The sequence below is a fragment of the Cololabis saira genome, chromosome 8 (genome assembly GCF_033807715.1).
Source record: "Cololabis saira isolate AMF1-May2022 chromosome 8, fColSai1.1, whole genome shotgun sequence".
NCBI classification, from domain to species: domain Eukaryota; kingdom Metazoa; phylum Chordata; class Actinopteri; order Beloniformes; family Belonidae; genus Cololabis; species Cololabis saira.
In genome coordinates this window covers 42137722-42153333 of record NC_084594.1, presented here as the reverse complement: position 1 = coordinate 42153333, position 15612 = coordinate 42137722, and the positions used below count along the sequence as shown (strand labels likewise).

Here is a 15612-nt window from a genome sequence, read left to right as displayed (position 1 = left end):
AAGATAAATACATTGTTAATAAGAGCTGTCATTTGCCTATTTACTGTACAGTGAGCGAAAATTACCGAGTCAAATTCCCTTGTTTGACCTGACTTGGCCAAATAAACCTGCCTCAGATTCTGAGAATGAAGGGAAACGTGTTGCAGTTCCCACTGTAGGCAGCAGGGGGCGCTGTGGCGTCAGAGTCTTACATTCTCACGTGACACAACACGGATATCAGCATCAGGGGTGAACTCGGCGCGGCAGCTGCAGAAGAAGAACACTCTGTTTTAATTTGACACAAAACATGTCGGAATGTGATCTGTTTTGAAAGCTGTTGTTGTCGGGAGTGAGCGAGCATGGCGGCCGGCTGGAGCGCCAGGATCTCGGCCTTCCTCCGCGGGCCGCGGCGCTTCCTGTCCGGGACGAGCGCGGACTCTTTCCTGGCGGAGCTGCTGCGGGAGCTGCGGGACGACCGAGCCGCGTCCGGCCTCAAGGTAGAGCCGGTTAGAGGCTGATTTATGGTTCCGCGTCACACCGACGCAGAGCCTACGCCGTAGGGTACGCGGCGACGCACACCGTACGGCGTAGGCTCTGCGTCGATTTAACGCAGAGACAGCTAGACTGGATGTGTGTTGCAGATATCCGCAATTCCATTTAATTCTTCCTAGTCAAAAAGAGCATTTCAGATATCTACAATTACATTCTTCCTATCCACAATTGTCGTTTCAGGTATCCACTTTTTTTTGGTGAAAGTTTTATTGAAAGTTTGCAAACAATATACAACAGGCAGACATTACAGTTCACAACCTGTGCTACATCAGCAGCACAGTCATGCATCATCATCAACAAGAAAATTAGAATAAATAAAAATAATAAATACATTCATAAAAGAAACAAAACCTTGGTGTGACAAACTTTATAATATTTCGCATAAAATTAAAATTATATTTGTGACAGTTTAGGGATTGAAAATCTCCATCATTGATATACATTTCTTATTTGTAATTATTTTAAAACTTTGACTGATGATGTCCATTTTATGAAATATCACCAAATACGACCATTAAAAAAACAATTTTTGTATAATACTGAAAACTTGTAAAAAAAAAGATGTTAAGGAAATTAATTAATTTTAATATGAATCATGGTTGCACCACATGACCTTTTTTAAGGCTAGTGCCAATTCATCTTGACAAAAAACTCATCTAGACAGAAATCACTTAATTTAAAATTTGTATATGAATTTATGTGTACACAACATTCTTAATGTTTGAACTACTGCAATAGATATTCTTTTTTTTTATTATTTTAAAACTGACCTGTTGAAAATCCTTATTCATCATTGACCGTGTGTCCCCGCGGTGTGCAGGTGCTGCTGCTGTCCCCGCTGTGCGAGCACCCGGCCCTGCTGTGTCCCTCAGCCTCCTCGGCGGAGGACACGGCCCTGGAGCTCAGCGCCGTCTTCGCCCAGTGTCCCCCCACGGCCGTCGAGTTCCGCTGCCAGCTCCTGGTGGCCGTCACCTGCGTCCTCGTCTGCTCCCCCTGCACGAGCGGCCACCTCGCTGCATCCCGGGACTTCCTGGAGCTGCTCCTGCAGGTGGCCCAGGACCCCCAGGGCGGGGGGCTCCGCGCCACGGCCTGCGAGTGCCTGCGGGAGATGGAGCGCTGCTGCCCGGGGCTCCTCAGCCAGCGCCTGGAGCTCCTGGACGGGCTCCGGCAGCAGGAGAGCTCCCGGCTCCACCAGGCCTACGCGGGTCTGCACGCGCTGGTGCTGAGGAACGCCGTGCACGAGCTGACCCAGCAGGCCGGGGCGGGGCCGGAGCACCTCCGGGCTCTCCTGGGGGGAAACGCCCCGCTGGCTTGGGAAGCAGAGCAGGACTCGGGTCCGACGAACGGCAGCGGTTCAGCCGGACTGTCGTCCCTCCTGCTGGGGCCGATGGGCGCCGTGCCCACCCTGCACACCGGGCCGGACTGTAAGGAGCTGCGGGCGGTGCTGTCCTCCCTGCTGGAAGAGTCCTACCTGCTCACCCCGCTGTGCCAGGCCGCCCTGCTGCACAGGCTGATCGAGGTGGTTGCCATGGTGCCTGGCATCCCCCCAGCCATCTTCAGAGCTCAGCTGCTGCGGCTGCTGGGAACCAGCGAGGTTGGTGCCACATCACATCATCTATTTTACTATTTGCTCAGGTTGCCAAAGGAGCTGCCTTTGGTTCCTTTTAAGGTCTCATTTATTGCAGTTATGTATTGTTATTGCTCAATTTCTCCAAAGTTGATATTTTCCACAACATGCAGCCCTCAATAAATTTCAAAACAAGTTACATCAAACACAATAGTCAGTGTAGTTAAAGTCTTAAAGCCACTAACTCCTCGCAAAAAGTCAATGTTGGTTCATTCAGGTATTCAATTAAATTCAGTTTTATTTATATAGCGTCTATTACAACAGAAGTTGTCTCTAGGATCTTTCCAGAGACCCAGAACACGACCCCGAGTAATTATTACATAAACATAACTAAGCCTGTGTTGAAAAAATCGACTTTCCGATTGTAAATCGATTCTCATATTAATTCCTAAAAATCGATCCGTATGTCTAAAGATCGCTTTTTTTTTTTTTTTCATCATTACATTAGAACTTTTGGTATTTTTTTGTTTATGCCCAAAAAAGGAATGTTTTTTTGGACACAAGAATAATTGGTACCATGTTTTTGCCTTTAAATATGTTTAAAGGTATGAAAACATTAAAGTTTTCAGTTATAATTGCATAAATTGTCTATATTTCATTACTTTATATACTGTTATGGGGTTACATTTGCATAATATGCTAAAAACCGAATTCTCCAAAATTTTAAACCGAAATAGACCAAAAATTAGGAAAAAAAAAATAGGAAAAAATTAAAATGAAATTGGGGAAAAAATAAAAGCGATTTCATACGGCCTCTGTTTGCTGCCCTGGATCTGTTTGGTAATTCTGCCCCGCAATGTTTTTGAAAGCAATTCTATCAGCATCACAGTCATATAATTCATGCAACAGCTCCAAAAACAGTTTTAATAACACTAACCCAAATCAATATCGGAATCGAATCGGATCAAATCTTGATAATCGATTCTGAATCTTAAGAATCAGAATCGAATCGATTCTTGACATTTGAATCGATCCCCAGCCCTAAACATAACGTAAACAGTGGCAGGTAAAAACTCCCTGAGTGGGAGAAAAAACCCTTAAACTGTATCGTGACAAATGAAACGGATCATCTGTCCGTGTATCTGTTACCACAACAAGGTTTTCAGTGTTTAACCGCGGCCTCTGAGGTCCCAGATGTTGATCCGGTGACTGTGCTTGTCCCCGTCAGGTCTGCCTGCTCCACACCACCCTGCTCCTGAAGAGCGCCTTCACCGACAGCCTGTTCAGCGCCGAGGACGAGGCCTTCATGCTGAAGCGGCTGGTGGTTCTCTCCCAGCACCCGCTCCTGAGCACGCCGGAGAAGCTGTTCTACATGGACTGCATCGCGCACTTCCCGGAGAACCGTCCCATCGGCTGCGGCGACGGCGACGAGGCGCTGCCCCTGCTGCTGACGCAGCAGCTGGCCTCGGCTCTGCTGCCCACCGTGTTCAACGACGGCGCCACCCTGCTGGCCCGGCTCCACCTGCTGTGTCTGGTCCACCTGGAGGAGGACGGGGGGGAGGAGGACGGGGCCGGGGGGGACGGGGCCGGGGGGGACGTGGGGCGCGGGCTGGCCTACCTCTACGACCACCTCACCTCCCTGCTGCACATCGTAGAGAGCGGGGGCAGCAGAGAGATCGTCGTCACCTTCTTCAGGGCCAGCTTCCTGTTCCTGTCCCACTTCCACGGCGTGGAGCGCTACGCCGCCGGCCTGGTGGAGCGGCTGTGCCGGCTCTACCTGCGCCAGCCCCAGCTGGCCCCGCAACTCATCAACCTGGCCGACCAGACCCAGGCCCGCCTGCCCGGGTGCGACTGGGCCCTGGGGCTCCTGAAGGCGCTGCAGCAGGCTGTCATCAGCGCCCCGCTGGGCCGGCTCACCCTGCGGGACCTCGGCTGGCACCTGAAGACGCTGGCTCGCGTGGCGGAGGAGGGGGAAATCCCCCAGCACGGCACCCTCGGCTTCCTGTCCGGCATCGTCGCGCCGGCGGCGTCCTCACTGTGCGGCGGCGGCGACTGGCGCCTGGGGAACGGCGTGCTCGGGGTCTGCCGCCGCCTGCTCGTCCACCCGAGCCTCAACACGCTGCTGCTCCCCCTGGCCGACGTCCTGCAGCACCTCAGCTGCAACTACAGGGACATAGACGTGCAGGACCGCGCCCGCCTGTACTACTCGCTCCTCACCACGCTGTCCCAGGAGAAGCTGGTGGCGGTGATGGAGCAGCCCGTGAGCGGCGGCGTTAGCGGGCAGCAGGTGAAGAAGCGGACGCTGTCCTGCCTCATGGCCGAGAGCGAGGGGCTGGCCAGCGCGCTGACCGTCCACCAGACGGGGAAAACGATCCTCAGGCTGCGTGAGGCCGGTTCCACGGCCCCAGACGCGCCTCCAGCCCTGGATGTGACCCAGGCGGAGGCGGAGGAGTGTTCTGACGAGGCCGGCGGCGCGCTGGACGCCTACAGGGCTCAGTTCAGCGAGCCCGGCTTTGCTTCACAAATCACCCTGAGATTTCAGCTGACCCACGTGGACGCCGACGACCCCCGTTTCGACCAGCTCTTCAGCATCCGCCTCCACTTCAGCCTCACGGATGAATCCTACCGAGACCTGCAGGACGTCAGCGTGCCGTGCGTTTTCAGGGAAAGAGCGGCCCCCGTGGTGGAGCTGAGACTGACGCCCCGGCTGCCCTACCCCACCACCCTCCGCGTCCAGGCGATCTTCACCACGCGAGACGGGCTGACGTGGACCAGCAGCCTGCCGGACGTCCACGTGGCGTTCCAGCAGACTTTCCAGGCTCTGCCGGCGCCCGTCAGCTGGGGGCCGGCCAGCCGGCTGAGCGTGTTCCAGCAGCTGTGGGAGGAACTGAGCGGCGAGGCCGGGGACTGCGCCCTCAGCCTCTTCTGCTGCCAGCTGACGGACGCAGCTCTACGGGCGCTGGTGGGGAAACACTTCCCCGCTTTCCTGGTGCCGGACCCGTCCTGTGAAGACGAGGTGAAGGTGCTGCTCTTCCTCCCGCCGCAGTCCCACGTACTGCTGAGGATCAGGGCCGACGAGGACGCCGTGCACTTCAGCATCGCCACCAACGACTGGCGGCTCCTGCCTCACGTGAACAGCTACCTGCTGGCCGTCACGTCGGCCCCGGACCACGCTCCTCCGACCGCCGCTGCAGTTTGACGCATTTTTAAAAGTCAAAAACACCCGAAGTTGCCTTTTTAATGTGGATTTCACCAGCGTGAAATAACTCTGCAGGACACTGAACTTAAAATAGTTATTGCATTAATTTGTGTTGATTTGAAATTAAAAATGTGAAGTTAATTATTGTCATTTATTTACCAAAGATAGACATGTTTGATATCTTTTAATAAAAGCACAAAACTGATTTGAGCTGAGCAGGAATCCTGACACGGTGATGATGGGTTAAAGGCCTGCAGGAAATATTAAAGATATGCTCTGCAGCGATGTATTCACAGGACAGCCTTGTTATTCTCTTTTCATTTATACTCTATACTCGTAGACATCCCTACATACATCAATACACAGTTTAGAGTCACCGATTAACCTGACGTGCTTGTTTTTGGACCGCGAGGAACCTTAAAGACATAGACATATATATATATATTTTATGTTTTATATATATATGTTTTTTATATATATATATATATATATATATATATATATATATATATATATTTTATTTATATATATATATCTATATATCTGCCTCTCACCTGAAATGAGCTGGGATAGGCTCCAGCAGACCCCCGTGACCCCGCAAGGGATAAAGCGGGTATAGATAATGGATGGATGGATATATATATTTTATATATATATTTTATATATATTTATATATATTATATATATTATATTATATATATATTATATATATATATTATATATATATATATATATAATATATGTTTATATATTACATATATTATATAAGTTATATATATATATAATATATGTTTATATATTACATATATTATATAAGTTATATATATATATAATATATGTTTATATATTACATATATTATATAAGTTATATATATATATATGTTATATATATATGTTATATATATATATATATGTTATATATATATATATATATATATTATATTATATATGTTATATATATATGTTATATATATGTTATATATATATACATACATACATACATATATATATATACACACACATATAATAAACAGTCACAAGCACATGCAAACACCTTCTGTCTGTGAGGCGACGGCACTGACCAGCAACCAGTGCTGCTCTTTATTTTCATCCTGATGATAAATATACACTTTCACGTCACTAGCCGACAGCCGGCTGTGATAATATGTTTAGATATGCAACATTTAAGAGACTTAAACTTCAGCTGAGCAGCGTTCAAACTTAATGTTGTGGACATGGTCTGCTAAAACATTAAAATAAGAGTTCAAATGCCTGTGAACAGGCTTTCAAAAGCTCTGGCATGTTTTCAGAGTGATAAACTGGTTTATGTACCAAAAAAAAGAAGGCACAGTCACTGACACACCCACTGGAGAAACACTCAGTTCCGATCCTTGCGTGGACCGGGACGCCCAGTAAGACTTTACATAACCTCCACCTCATAGTTGTCCTTTTTATAAACCCTTTTTTTTGGCCCAGGTAGTTCTTGTTTCCCAACATTTTATTCAGTGAGGCCCTTGAAGTTGGGTCCCGGGTTGGGTGGTAAGGACGTCTGGTGGCTGAGGAGTTTGTCCATGATGGCGAGGTCTGCATCTCTCTTCTCCACCTCCTCCGCCGGGGTCCAGGACATGTCGTACTGAAGTTTGAACGCACCGATAAACTGATGAGGGCAGCTCGGCCCCCATTCCTTCAAAGAAGACAGAACAAGTATGCCATAATGAGACTCCGAGGAAACAAAGCATGAATCAAGTATACAGGACTCTCAGAAAATTAGAATATTGTGATAAAGTTCTTTATTTTCTGTAATGCAATTAAAAAAACAAAAATGTCATACATTCTGGATTCATTACAAATCAACTGAAATATTGCAAGCCTTTTATTATTTTAATATTGCTGATTATGGTTTACAGTTTAAGATTAAGATTCCCAGAATATTCTAATTTTTTGAGATAGGATATTTAAGTTTTCTTAAGCTGTAAGCCATGATCAGCAATATTAAAATAATAAAAGGCTTTCAATATTTCAGTTGAGAAAATTACAATATTCTAATTTTCTGAGACAGTCCTGTAAATCGGTGAATTTAGACACCAACAAAATACATTTTCAGCATTTGTCTTTTCTAATGTCTAATATTGTTTCAAAACTGTTTTTATTCCAGAGTTGAAATTATTAAAAAAAAAAAAAAAGGTGATAAAGAGGAAGAGCAAACTGAATGCTTTTTTGGATTTAAACTGTCAATGATATTTTTCAGTTTTCTAATAAAATGAAGGGCAGATGAGGGGCTACTTCATTTAAATAAAAAAATAACAATTCTTTGATTCTGAAATAAACAATGTTATTCTTCTTGACTTCTCTGAAGTCTCATTCAAGGGAAAACATACATGAAATCCCTTTTAGCAGCATTTAACCCTCACTTAGCACACAGCTCTGCCGTAACCAGCCAGACGTGAAGCGTCCTGGAAATGTATCAGCCCCCGTCAGAGTTACATGAACTTTGAACATCAAATACTAACATCACATCCAAAAACTTAACTGCCATGCATTCTTTGAGGGAAGTGCCCCTAGGACATGTTACATGACAGCTACTTTACAGGGGGGTGAAACTCCTCCTGCTTATAACACTGAAACTGGTTCCTCAAGACCAGTAATTACACCAACCTTCGGGGATATGATGGAGAAGTATTTCTGTCCCGACGGCCGCTGGTAGAGGTAGTACATGGTGCCTGGTTTTTTCACGATGTTGCAGGCGGCATGGTGGAGGTCTGCATCTCTTTTGGCCTCTTCCAGCACCTGGAAGGAGAGAGGCAAATGACTGAAACTCAAAAACCATCCACATGTGAACATTTCCAGGCACAAGCTTCTGCAGATGCTCGCACCTTTCTCGCCTGCTCCTGCAGGTATCGGATCTGATCTGCGATCACCGTCAGTTTGTTACCAGCATTGGCTTTAACGAAATCATCTCCCTGAAAAAGACAAAAGAAAGTCAAAACTGTGACATTTAACGTTGTCGTTTAAGTTAAAAAAGAGAAGCAGCAAGGGTAATAATCACACACAAAAGCTGGGAAAGAATATGCTAACTACAATGGATCTCAACTGGGTCAAATACTTGGAGGGAGTTCTGCTGGAAAAGTATAACAAGATTTTTTATCACACCCATTCAAAAATGATATCAGGGCAGGGCAGCGGGGATGCCTGTTGGAGACTATGCGGGTCTAAAGGAACTAACCACTTCCATATTTTTTGGGACTGCCAAGCAATAAGACCTTTTTGGAAGGAGATACAGATGCATGTGGAAAATATATTTAATGTGACCATGCCATTGAATTGTGAAACATTATTTTTTGGAGACATAATGTTCGAAATATGGAATGTAAAAGACAAAAAACTGCTGACTACACTGTTGGCAGCCAGTAAGAAATGTGTTACAAGGAAATGGTTAAAAGTAGAACCCCCCACTATCGACGACTGGATTGGGATCATCTATGAGATCTATGTTATGGAGAAGATCTCTTCCTCCCTCAAGGTTGAGAAAGAAAACTTTTATAAGATCTGGTCCAAATGGACTGAGTATGTGATGTGAAACCAATCACATCTGATTTCATGTGAACTATTTTTTTATGTGATGTAATGATTGTAAACATGGGTGCGCTCCCTGTTTTTTTTTTTTCTTTTATTGTTTCTGATTACTGTTCATAAAAAAATCCCTGGAGGACAGTAGGGACAAAATCATTTAAGTTAAAGATTGAATGTAAAAACGTGTAAGATGGAATCCTGCTGTTCTAAATAAAAAGAGAATTAAAAAAAAAAAAGAAGAAAAAAAAGAGAAGCAGCAGACCTTTTGTACTTGCTCCGCCAGGAACACCAGGTCCATGGGATCTCCCACCCGGTGTGTCTGGTAGGAGCTGACTAGTTCCAGCCCGCTCGGGGCCTGGCTGCTCTCAACCAGCGTCACTGCAACGAGCACACGTACACTTACACCACAGTCCTGCAGATCAACTTACTGCTCCGCTGGCAGCTGTTAGTGCACATTTCTCTTTAACGTTTTATACATAAGAAGTGTATTAAAGTAACAAGCACAAAACTTCAATTAAAATAAATACCATCATGCTACACAGCATTTCAGCCAGGAAGTTACACAAATCCTAAGCAGCTGCTCAGTATATCAACAATATATCATTATCGAAATTTCAACTTGTACATTACCAGTATCCCAAAGACAAAAAAATTGCAGAGAATTATAGACCATTATTTACCAAGTGCTATATATTCACGCCCTAAATGGAAATAATCAATTTTGCAAATCAGATGGGAATGTAGGTGATGAGCTTGTTTTGTTTCATTCTTTTTTCATAAATAAAACAATGTTGCTGGAATAGAAAATAGCACATTTCTTTTTTATTTGTTTGTGTTTTTTAGTGTCTAAATTTAGGCATAAGTATTAGTTTATACATTATCGATCATTTCCACATCTCGTGTTTTCCTGATGTAACGCAGATATAATCTAGTTTTAACCTGATTTATTGATTACCAGTAGTTCCCGTTGCTCAGTGCCATTAATAGCTGATTATGGGATTATGGAGTGTCAAATACGTACATTAACAACACTAAAGCAGACTTTACTTTCACTGTACTGTTCCCTTTAACAGCAAGTTAAGTAACAGTGAACTATTCAGGCTTACACAACAGGATCTTTAACAAATACACGTGATCTAGTATATAATAACCTTTTTTTTTTAAGCTTTGATTTTTTTATTACCCTATAATAACTTTTTTGCTAGAATAATTTTAACCGGGCAGTAGGTTTGTTCACTTCAACACTGACATGTGAGCAACTATAAAGCTCAACCTTGTAAACATCACAATAAAGCTTCGTCCAGCTGCTACGGCACAATCTACCATAACCAGGCTAAAAGTAGTATTACGCAGAGTTTAACAGAGTTAAATGAGTCAAGGTAAACAAAAGTGGCTCTAAAAGTGACATTGTACTGATGAATGGAGTGAGTTGTCGCAGACGGAGTGAGATTAAAGGTTTTAAAGGTTTAGTTACCGGTCGTGGTTTTGTCGGGCTGGTTGGGCAGACTCACGGTCCTGTCCATGATTCCCTCTCTGGTTCCTCTCGCCGGGGAGAAAAGCGACTTTAGTGGAGTTTGGTCGAGTTTGGTCGCCTCTCTTTGACCTCCACCTGCTTTCGTAACTAAGACGGACTAAAAATCACTACAAATGTTTCAGCCACGCCGGTGTTCTGCCAATCTTTGCTACCTGCCAGAAAATGCTACTTTGTGGTTCTGCGCATGCGCACAGTCGATTTTCAAAGTTTACATCATTTCTTGCACGATGTAAAATTGATAATATGGGATGTTGAGTATTTGATCCTTCAAAATACACTACCCATGACATGAATTGCATTACACTCTGTGAACATTATACGATAAAAAGAAAAAAAAAACAATTCTATCGCTTTATTTGATATTCATTCAGTCATTCGTCTTTATTTAGCCAGGCAGATCATTAAGAACATTCTTATTTACAATGACGGCCTGGTAAGCGACAAGGACCACTTGTAAGAAAGGGAAGCGGGCTATAGGGAGAAACAATAAAATTGTAGCTCTACAAAGGTAGAAAACCATTAGGTAGCATTTTTTGGCAAAGTAGCAGAAATCGGCAGAACACCGGTGCTGTGATAGCTGTCCAGCGTTGTGCCTGACTAGAATAAACGAAAACGAGATTTTTACCTGAACCTGTGCTGTAAAGAGGAATTTATATTTTCGACCAGTAATTAAATCATTATTTGTTAGTACTTATACAACTCACTAAGTGTTATTTAATGTGAACTTTTTATATTTTTTAGATTCAGGCACACAGGGTTACAGCCTTACCGAGCAAAACATTGCGAAACGTCTGTGATGGATCTGATCCGACGATCAATAAATGTGACATTGAGCTGCAGTTTGGCGGCTTTTAATAAACTTTAATTCCTGATTTAATAAACTCTACTAGTATTTACTATTTTACAATCATGTTTTTGTAGTCTGAAGTTACTATTTAGTCTGCAATTTTAATTTGCAGAGGAAATATCAATATTTCTACCGTTCAATACAGTTCAATATATAAAAGGTGGTGCTTCGAGACAATCCTGATTTTATATAATCCTGATCTAATGTATTTTTTTGTTGACAAAAATAATCTTCACTATGATTCTCTAAATGCAGCTGTCACAAGTTTTTATTTGTATTTTTTATAACCAATGTTTCTTGAGTTACTGATTGTCCCCCACAAGTCACTGCTTGTGTATATAATGTATATTCTTACATGTCAATACTTTTTTATTTTTCATTCATTGTTAGTTTGGTATAAACTGCTCAATAAACTAGAGTTAAAACTACAGACAGTATAGGAAGAACTGGACAACCCCACAGATTGTATACTCTTCTTCAGCCTACACACACACACACATATATATATATATATATATATATATATATATATATATATATATATATATGTATATATATCCACCGGCGGACTAAAGTTTTAAAAGACTCCGTCGGGATCACGACCATTTCAGAGCAACCGGTGGCGTCTGTGGCTGCAGGCGACGTGTGGACTGGAATAAAGACATGATAAAAATGCTCACTGCAGGCCCGCTTTACACCAGGTAAGGTTGTTTACATTAGTGATTGTCTGTATGAAGTAGAATAATAATCAAATGCAGCTACGGTTTGATAAGCTGGGGTTAGATTTGGCTGGTGGCTGCTAGGCTAAACAAACGTGATTGTGTTTTATTTTTTGCAGGCGAGGCGTCATTGGACTCCAGTAGTCCTGGTTTTGTGTCATCTGTGTTCATGGGTTCATCAGAGACGAGCTTGGGACTACGGTGCATCCCCTCGTATCCATCACTTCACAAAAGCACGGAAGCAGCTTCCTGCACAGGAAGTGGACACGTCTAGACAACTTAAAGTGATTTTACATTTGTAAACATGTTTTCAGGCCTACTGTTCTTAAGATGCATTTTAATAAACCTTTCCACATTGACTGCTGCGGGTGTGTCTAATGGTCCTCCCCTCTGTTTGTTGTAAACAGTATTTTAGGTTGCATCTATCTGTATGGATACACATATATATATATATATATATATATACATATATATATATATATATATATACATATATATATATATATATATATATATATATATATATATATATATATATATATATATATATATATATATATATATATATATATATATACATATATATATACACATATACACATATCAGTTTGCATATTAACGGTATTATCAAACCTGACTGTCGCGTTTAGCCGAAGCTGAGTGGTTGCTTCGTGAAAGGCCAACAAGTTTCTTGTGTAAAATTTCTTGGTGTACTAGTGGATGAAAGATTGTCCTGGGGAAAACATATTGAGTATGTATGCAAAAAAATGATGAAATCCTATGGTATTATTAGAAGAGTTTCTTTCTTAGTTAATCAGTCCTGTCTCATGATATTATATTATAGTATAATTTATCCATACTTGACGTATTGCAACATTGTTTGGGGCGCTTTTTATTCTTCGTACCTTAACCAATTATTTTTAATTCAGAAAAGATTCTTGAGAATGATTTCATATTCTTCTCATCAAGCATCTTCTGCACCATTATTTAGCAAATTTAAATTATTATCAATTTTTTCTATTAACAAGTTTCAAACATGCCTGTTTATGTTTAAGTTCATTCATTTCAAACAAGACATTCCAGGCACTTTTCATAATTTTTTTCTGTTATCATCAGATAATCATTCTTATTCAGTTAGAGGTGGGAAGAACTTTCATTTACCTCTTTGTCGTACCTGCAGTCACCAATCCTTTATCAAATTCCATGGCCCTCAACTTTGGAACTGTTTAGATAGATCTCTTAAGTTAGCGTCATCCTTAAAAATGTTTAGGACCAGCTTAGTGGGGTATCTTTTATGTTTAGCAAAATTAACAGGCTATTCTCACTGAAATGAAATTGCCATTTCATGGATATTTTTTGTTTGTGTGCTTATTGTGTTTTTCTTTGTTTCTTTTAGCTTTTCTTTTTTCCTTTCTATTCTTTTTCTATTGATTGATTTGTTTTGGTGATTTTGTATTGAGGGGGAGGATTTTTTATAAGCCCTTCGGGCTTCTTTTCCTCTCCTGCACAAATTTAATTTGTCTTTGTATGTTAAAATTACTGTGTGATCATTATGCAAATAAATAAATAAAAAAAAAAAAAAAAAAAAAGGCGGTAGCATGACGATAACAAATAAAGATGTAATAACAAACTGCGACTGGCTGAGGCGACAGTCAATTAATCATATTAAAAATAAATATATTGCTTTATAAAAATGTCCCCCTTCAGAGTTGTCATGGTGTGAAAACAATGGATTGAGACATTTTAACCCAGAGGTCAGGGGAGATTGACTGGCTTCTGGCGCCTCTATCTGTCAGTGGAGGAACTGCAGGGAGACTTGGATCCAGAGGTGAGAGGATTGGGCTCCATGTCCCGTCACCTGAAGAGCTTCTGAAGCCTCTTTTTTCTTGTACTGCATTTTTTTCTCACCGAGGTGGCTTCAGTGTCTTTTTCCACAGTGATTTTTTCCATCCCAATAAGGCCTTCATCAAGCAGCTTTGTTCTTCAAAAGTTAAAGTGAACAATTTCAATAGTTGGTATGTTCAAATGACTTCACTTTATATTTTCTCTGTACAAAGAAAATAAACAGTCTAAGATTACCAGAAACATTTGTGTTTTAGTCATGATCTAGGCCACTGAACAAGATGCAAGGATTTTTTTCCCCGGATGAATATGTGAAGTGGGAGGTCCAGTTGCACACATAAAGCACCATTCTGAACAACTGTTCCAATTATTTCAAGAGAGAAATACACACATTTGTGTGGGAAAAATAAAGTTTGAGCTTGTCATCAAGTGACTCACTTGTAAGTATAATATATAACTATAAAAATATATACTATACTATACTATATAAACTGTAGCGGAAACAGTTAGTGTGCCGCGGGTGATGTTGATAAAGATAGTTTTCAGTTCTGTACATGTGTCATTTTACTTTAGATCAGAGCCGGTCCAAGGCATAAGCCAACTAAGCGGCTGCTTGGGGCGCCGTGACCACTAGGGGGCGCCCAAGAGTTAATTCTTTAAAATTTTATCTTTTAGTGGTGATTCATACATTATCAAAGGTATATTATTGTACAAAAACACAATAATTAATATTAATACATAAACAATATTATGTTAACAGACTAGAGTAGACTACTGTTGGCATATTGACTACTGCCTCTCGGCTACAGAGCTCAGTGTACATTCAACCCTGCATTGCTCAAGACACTTCACATCTGAGGAGTTTGTTTATTCTATTTAATGTCTGTTTTTGTACATTTGAATGTATTCTTATATGGAGAACATATTGGCGAGGTACAGTTTATCTAAGTTGAGTGATTTTAATTATAGTTCTAGTTTTTGTAGTACTTTGTTTTTGCATTTAATTGTTGTTGTTCCACTTCAAATTGTTGTTGCATATTGCTGTTGCAGTTTATTTAAAACCAAAAATAAACTAGATAACGTGTTTACAGTAAATGGTTTATAAATTATCTGTCATCTGATTATTTTGTTTCTTTTAGTAGGCCTACACTGTAGATGACACTCAGTATCACACTTAGTACTATATCACCTTAAATATTAAGTGTAAATCAACCCCAGGCTGCTCTTGTGGCTGAATTTGCTCCATTTCAGATTTAAAACCATAGATGGTAAAAACCTGCCAGGCTGACAGTAGGATGATGGAAACAACACTGCTGCAACTGTGCAGCTCTTTGACCTTGTATCTGTTGCTTCTCTGTGTGGCCAGTAGGGGCAGTTCCTGACTTTGATCAATATTAATTGAAAGATTTTTCTGCAAGTTTGTTAATCTGTTGTCTCTTCCATGGTCTAAATCACTGTGGATTACAATCTAACCACAACAAAAAGTTCTTACATCTTGGTTTACAAGTGTATTTGTAATGACAGAGAATGAATGAATGAATGAATGAATGAATGAATGAATGAATGAATGAATGAATGAATGAATGAATAAAAAAAATGTATTGGTCACCACCAAGCATGTACACTTAGATCACAACCAAAGGGTCAGGGCTGAAGCCTCAGCTTGTGAATACCCCCCCCCCCCCCCCCCCCCCTTCTTACATTTCAAAATATATTTTGTGTGACATGTTTGAATTACAACAAATGAATAATAGCTAACAACAACAAAGAGCATATGCACATATACATGCATACATATCTGCT

At 41.7% G+C, this 15612-nt stretch overlaps 2 protein-coding genes across 2 annotated transcripts; one reads left to right on the top strand and one right to left on the bottom strand.

Annotated features, from left to right (window-relative positions):
• The first annotated feature begins 239 nt into the window (after positions 1-239).
• Positions 240-5438, top strand: ap5b1 (adaptor related protein complex 5 subunit beta 1). The gene is made up of 3 exons (XM_061728018.1): positions 240-476; positions 1352-2125; positions 3327-5438. The coding sequence occupies exons 1-3, from the start codon at positions 339-341 to the stop codon at positions 5295-5297; spliced, it is 2883 nt and encodes a 960-aa protein (XP_061584002.1). The 5' UTR covers positions 240-338; the 3' UTR covers positions 5298-5438.
• A 933-nt stretch (positions 5439-6371) lies between these two features.
• On the bottom strand, positions 6372-10584 carry c8h1orf50 (chromosome 8 C1orf50 homolog). Its single transcript, XM_061728731.1, has 5 exons — positions 10342-10584; positions 9130-9245; positions 8171-8257; positions 7953-8084; positions 6372-6981 (listed from the first exon to the last, which is right to left on the bottom strand). The coding sequence occupies exons 1-5, from the start codon at positions 10388-10390 to the stop codon at positions 6796-6798; spliced, it is 570 nt and encodes a 189-aa protein (XP_061584715.1). The 5' UTR covers positions 10391-10584; the 3' UTR covers positions 6372-6795.
• Between the last annotated feature and the right edge of the window lie 5028 nt (positions 10585-15612).

Excerpts from the sequence above, each read along its gene's own strand:
- ap5b1 (XM_061728018.1), top strand. The coding sequence starts at position 339 with ATGGCGGCCGGCTGGAGCGCCAGGATCTCGGCCTTCCTCCGCGGGCCG. Across the intron at positions 477-1,351 it reads GAGCCGCGTCCGGCCTCAAG|GTGCTGCTGCTGTCCCCGCT; the intron begins GTAGAGCCGGTT and ends CGCGGTGTGCAG. Across the intron at positions 2,126-3,326 it reads GGCTGCTGGGAACCAGCGAG|GTCTGCCTGCTCCACACCAC; the intron begins GTTGGTGCCACA and ends TGTCCCCGTCAG.
- c8h1orf50 (XM_061728731.1), bottom strand. The coding sequence starts at position 10,390 with ATGGACAGGACCGTGAGTCTGCCCAACCAGCCCGACAAAACCACGACC. Across the intron at positions 8,258-9,129 it reads TGGCGGAGCAAGTACAAAAG|GGAGATGATTTCGTTAAAGC; the intron begins GTCTGCTGCTTC and ends TGTCTTTTTCAG. Across the intron at positions 6,982-7,952 it reads TCTCCATCATATCCCCGAAG|GAATGGGGGCCGAGCTGCCC; the intron begins GTTGGTGTAATT and ends TCTTCTTTGAAG.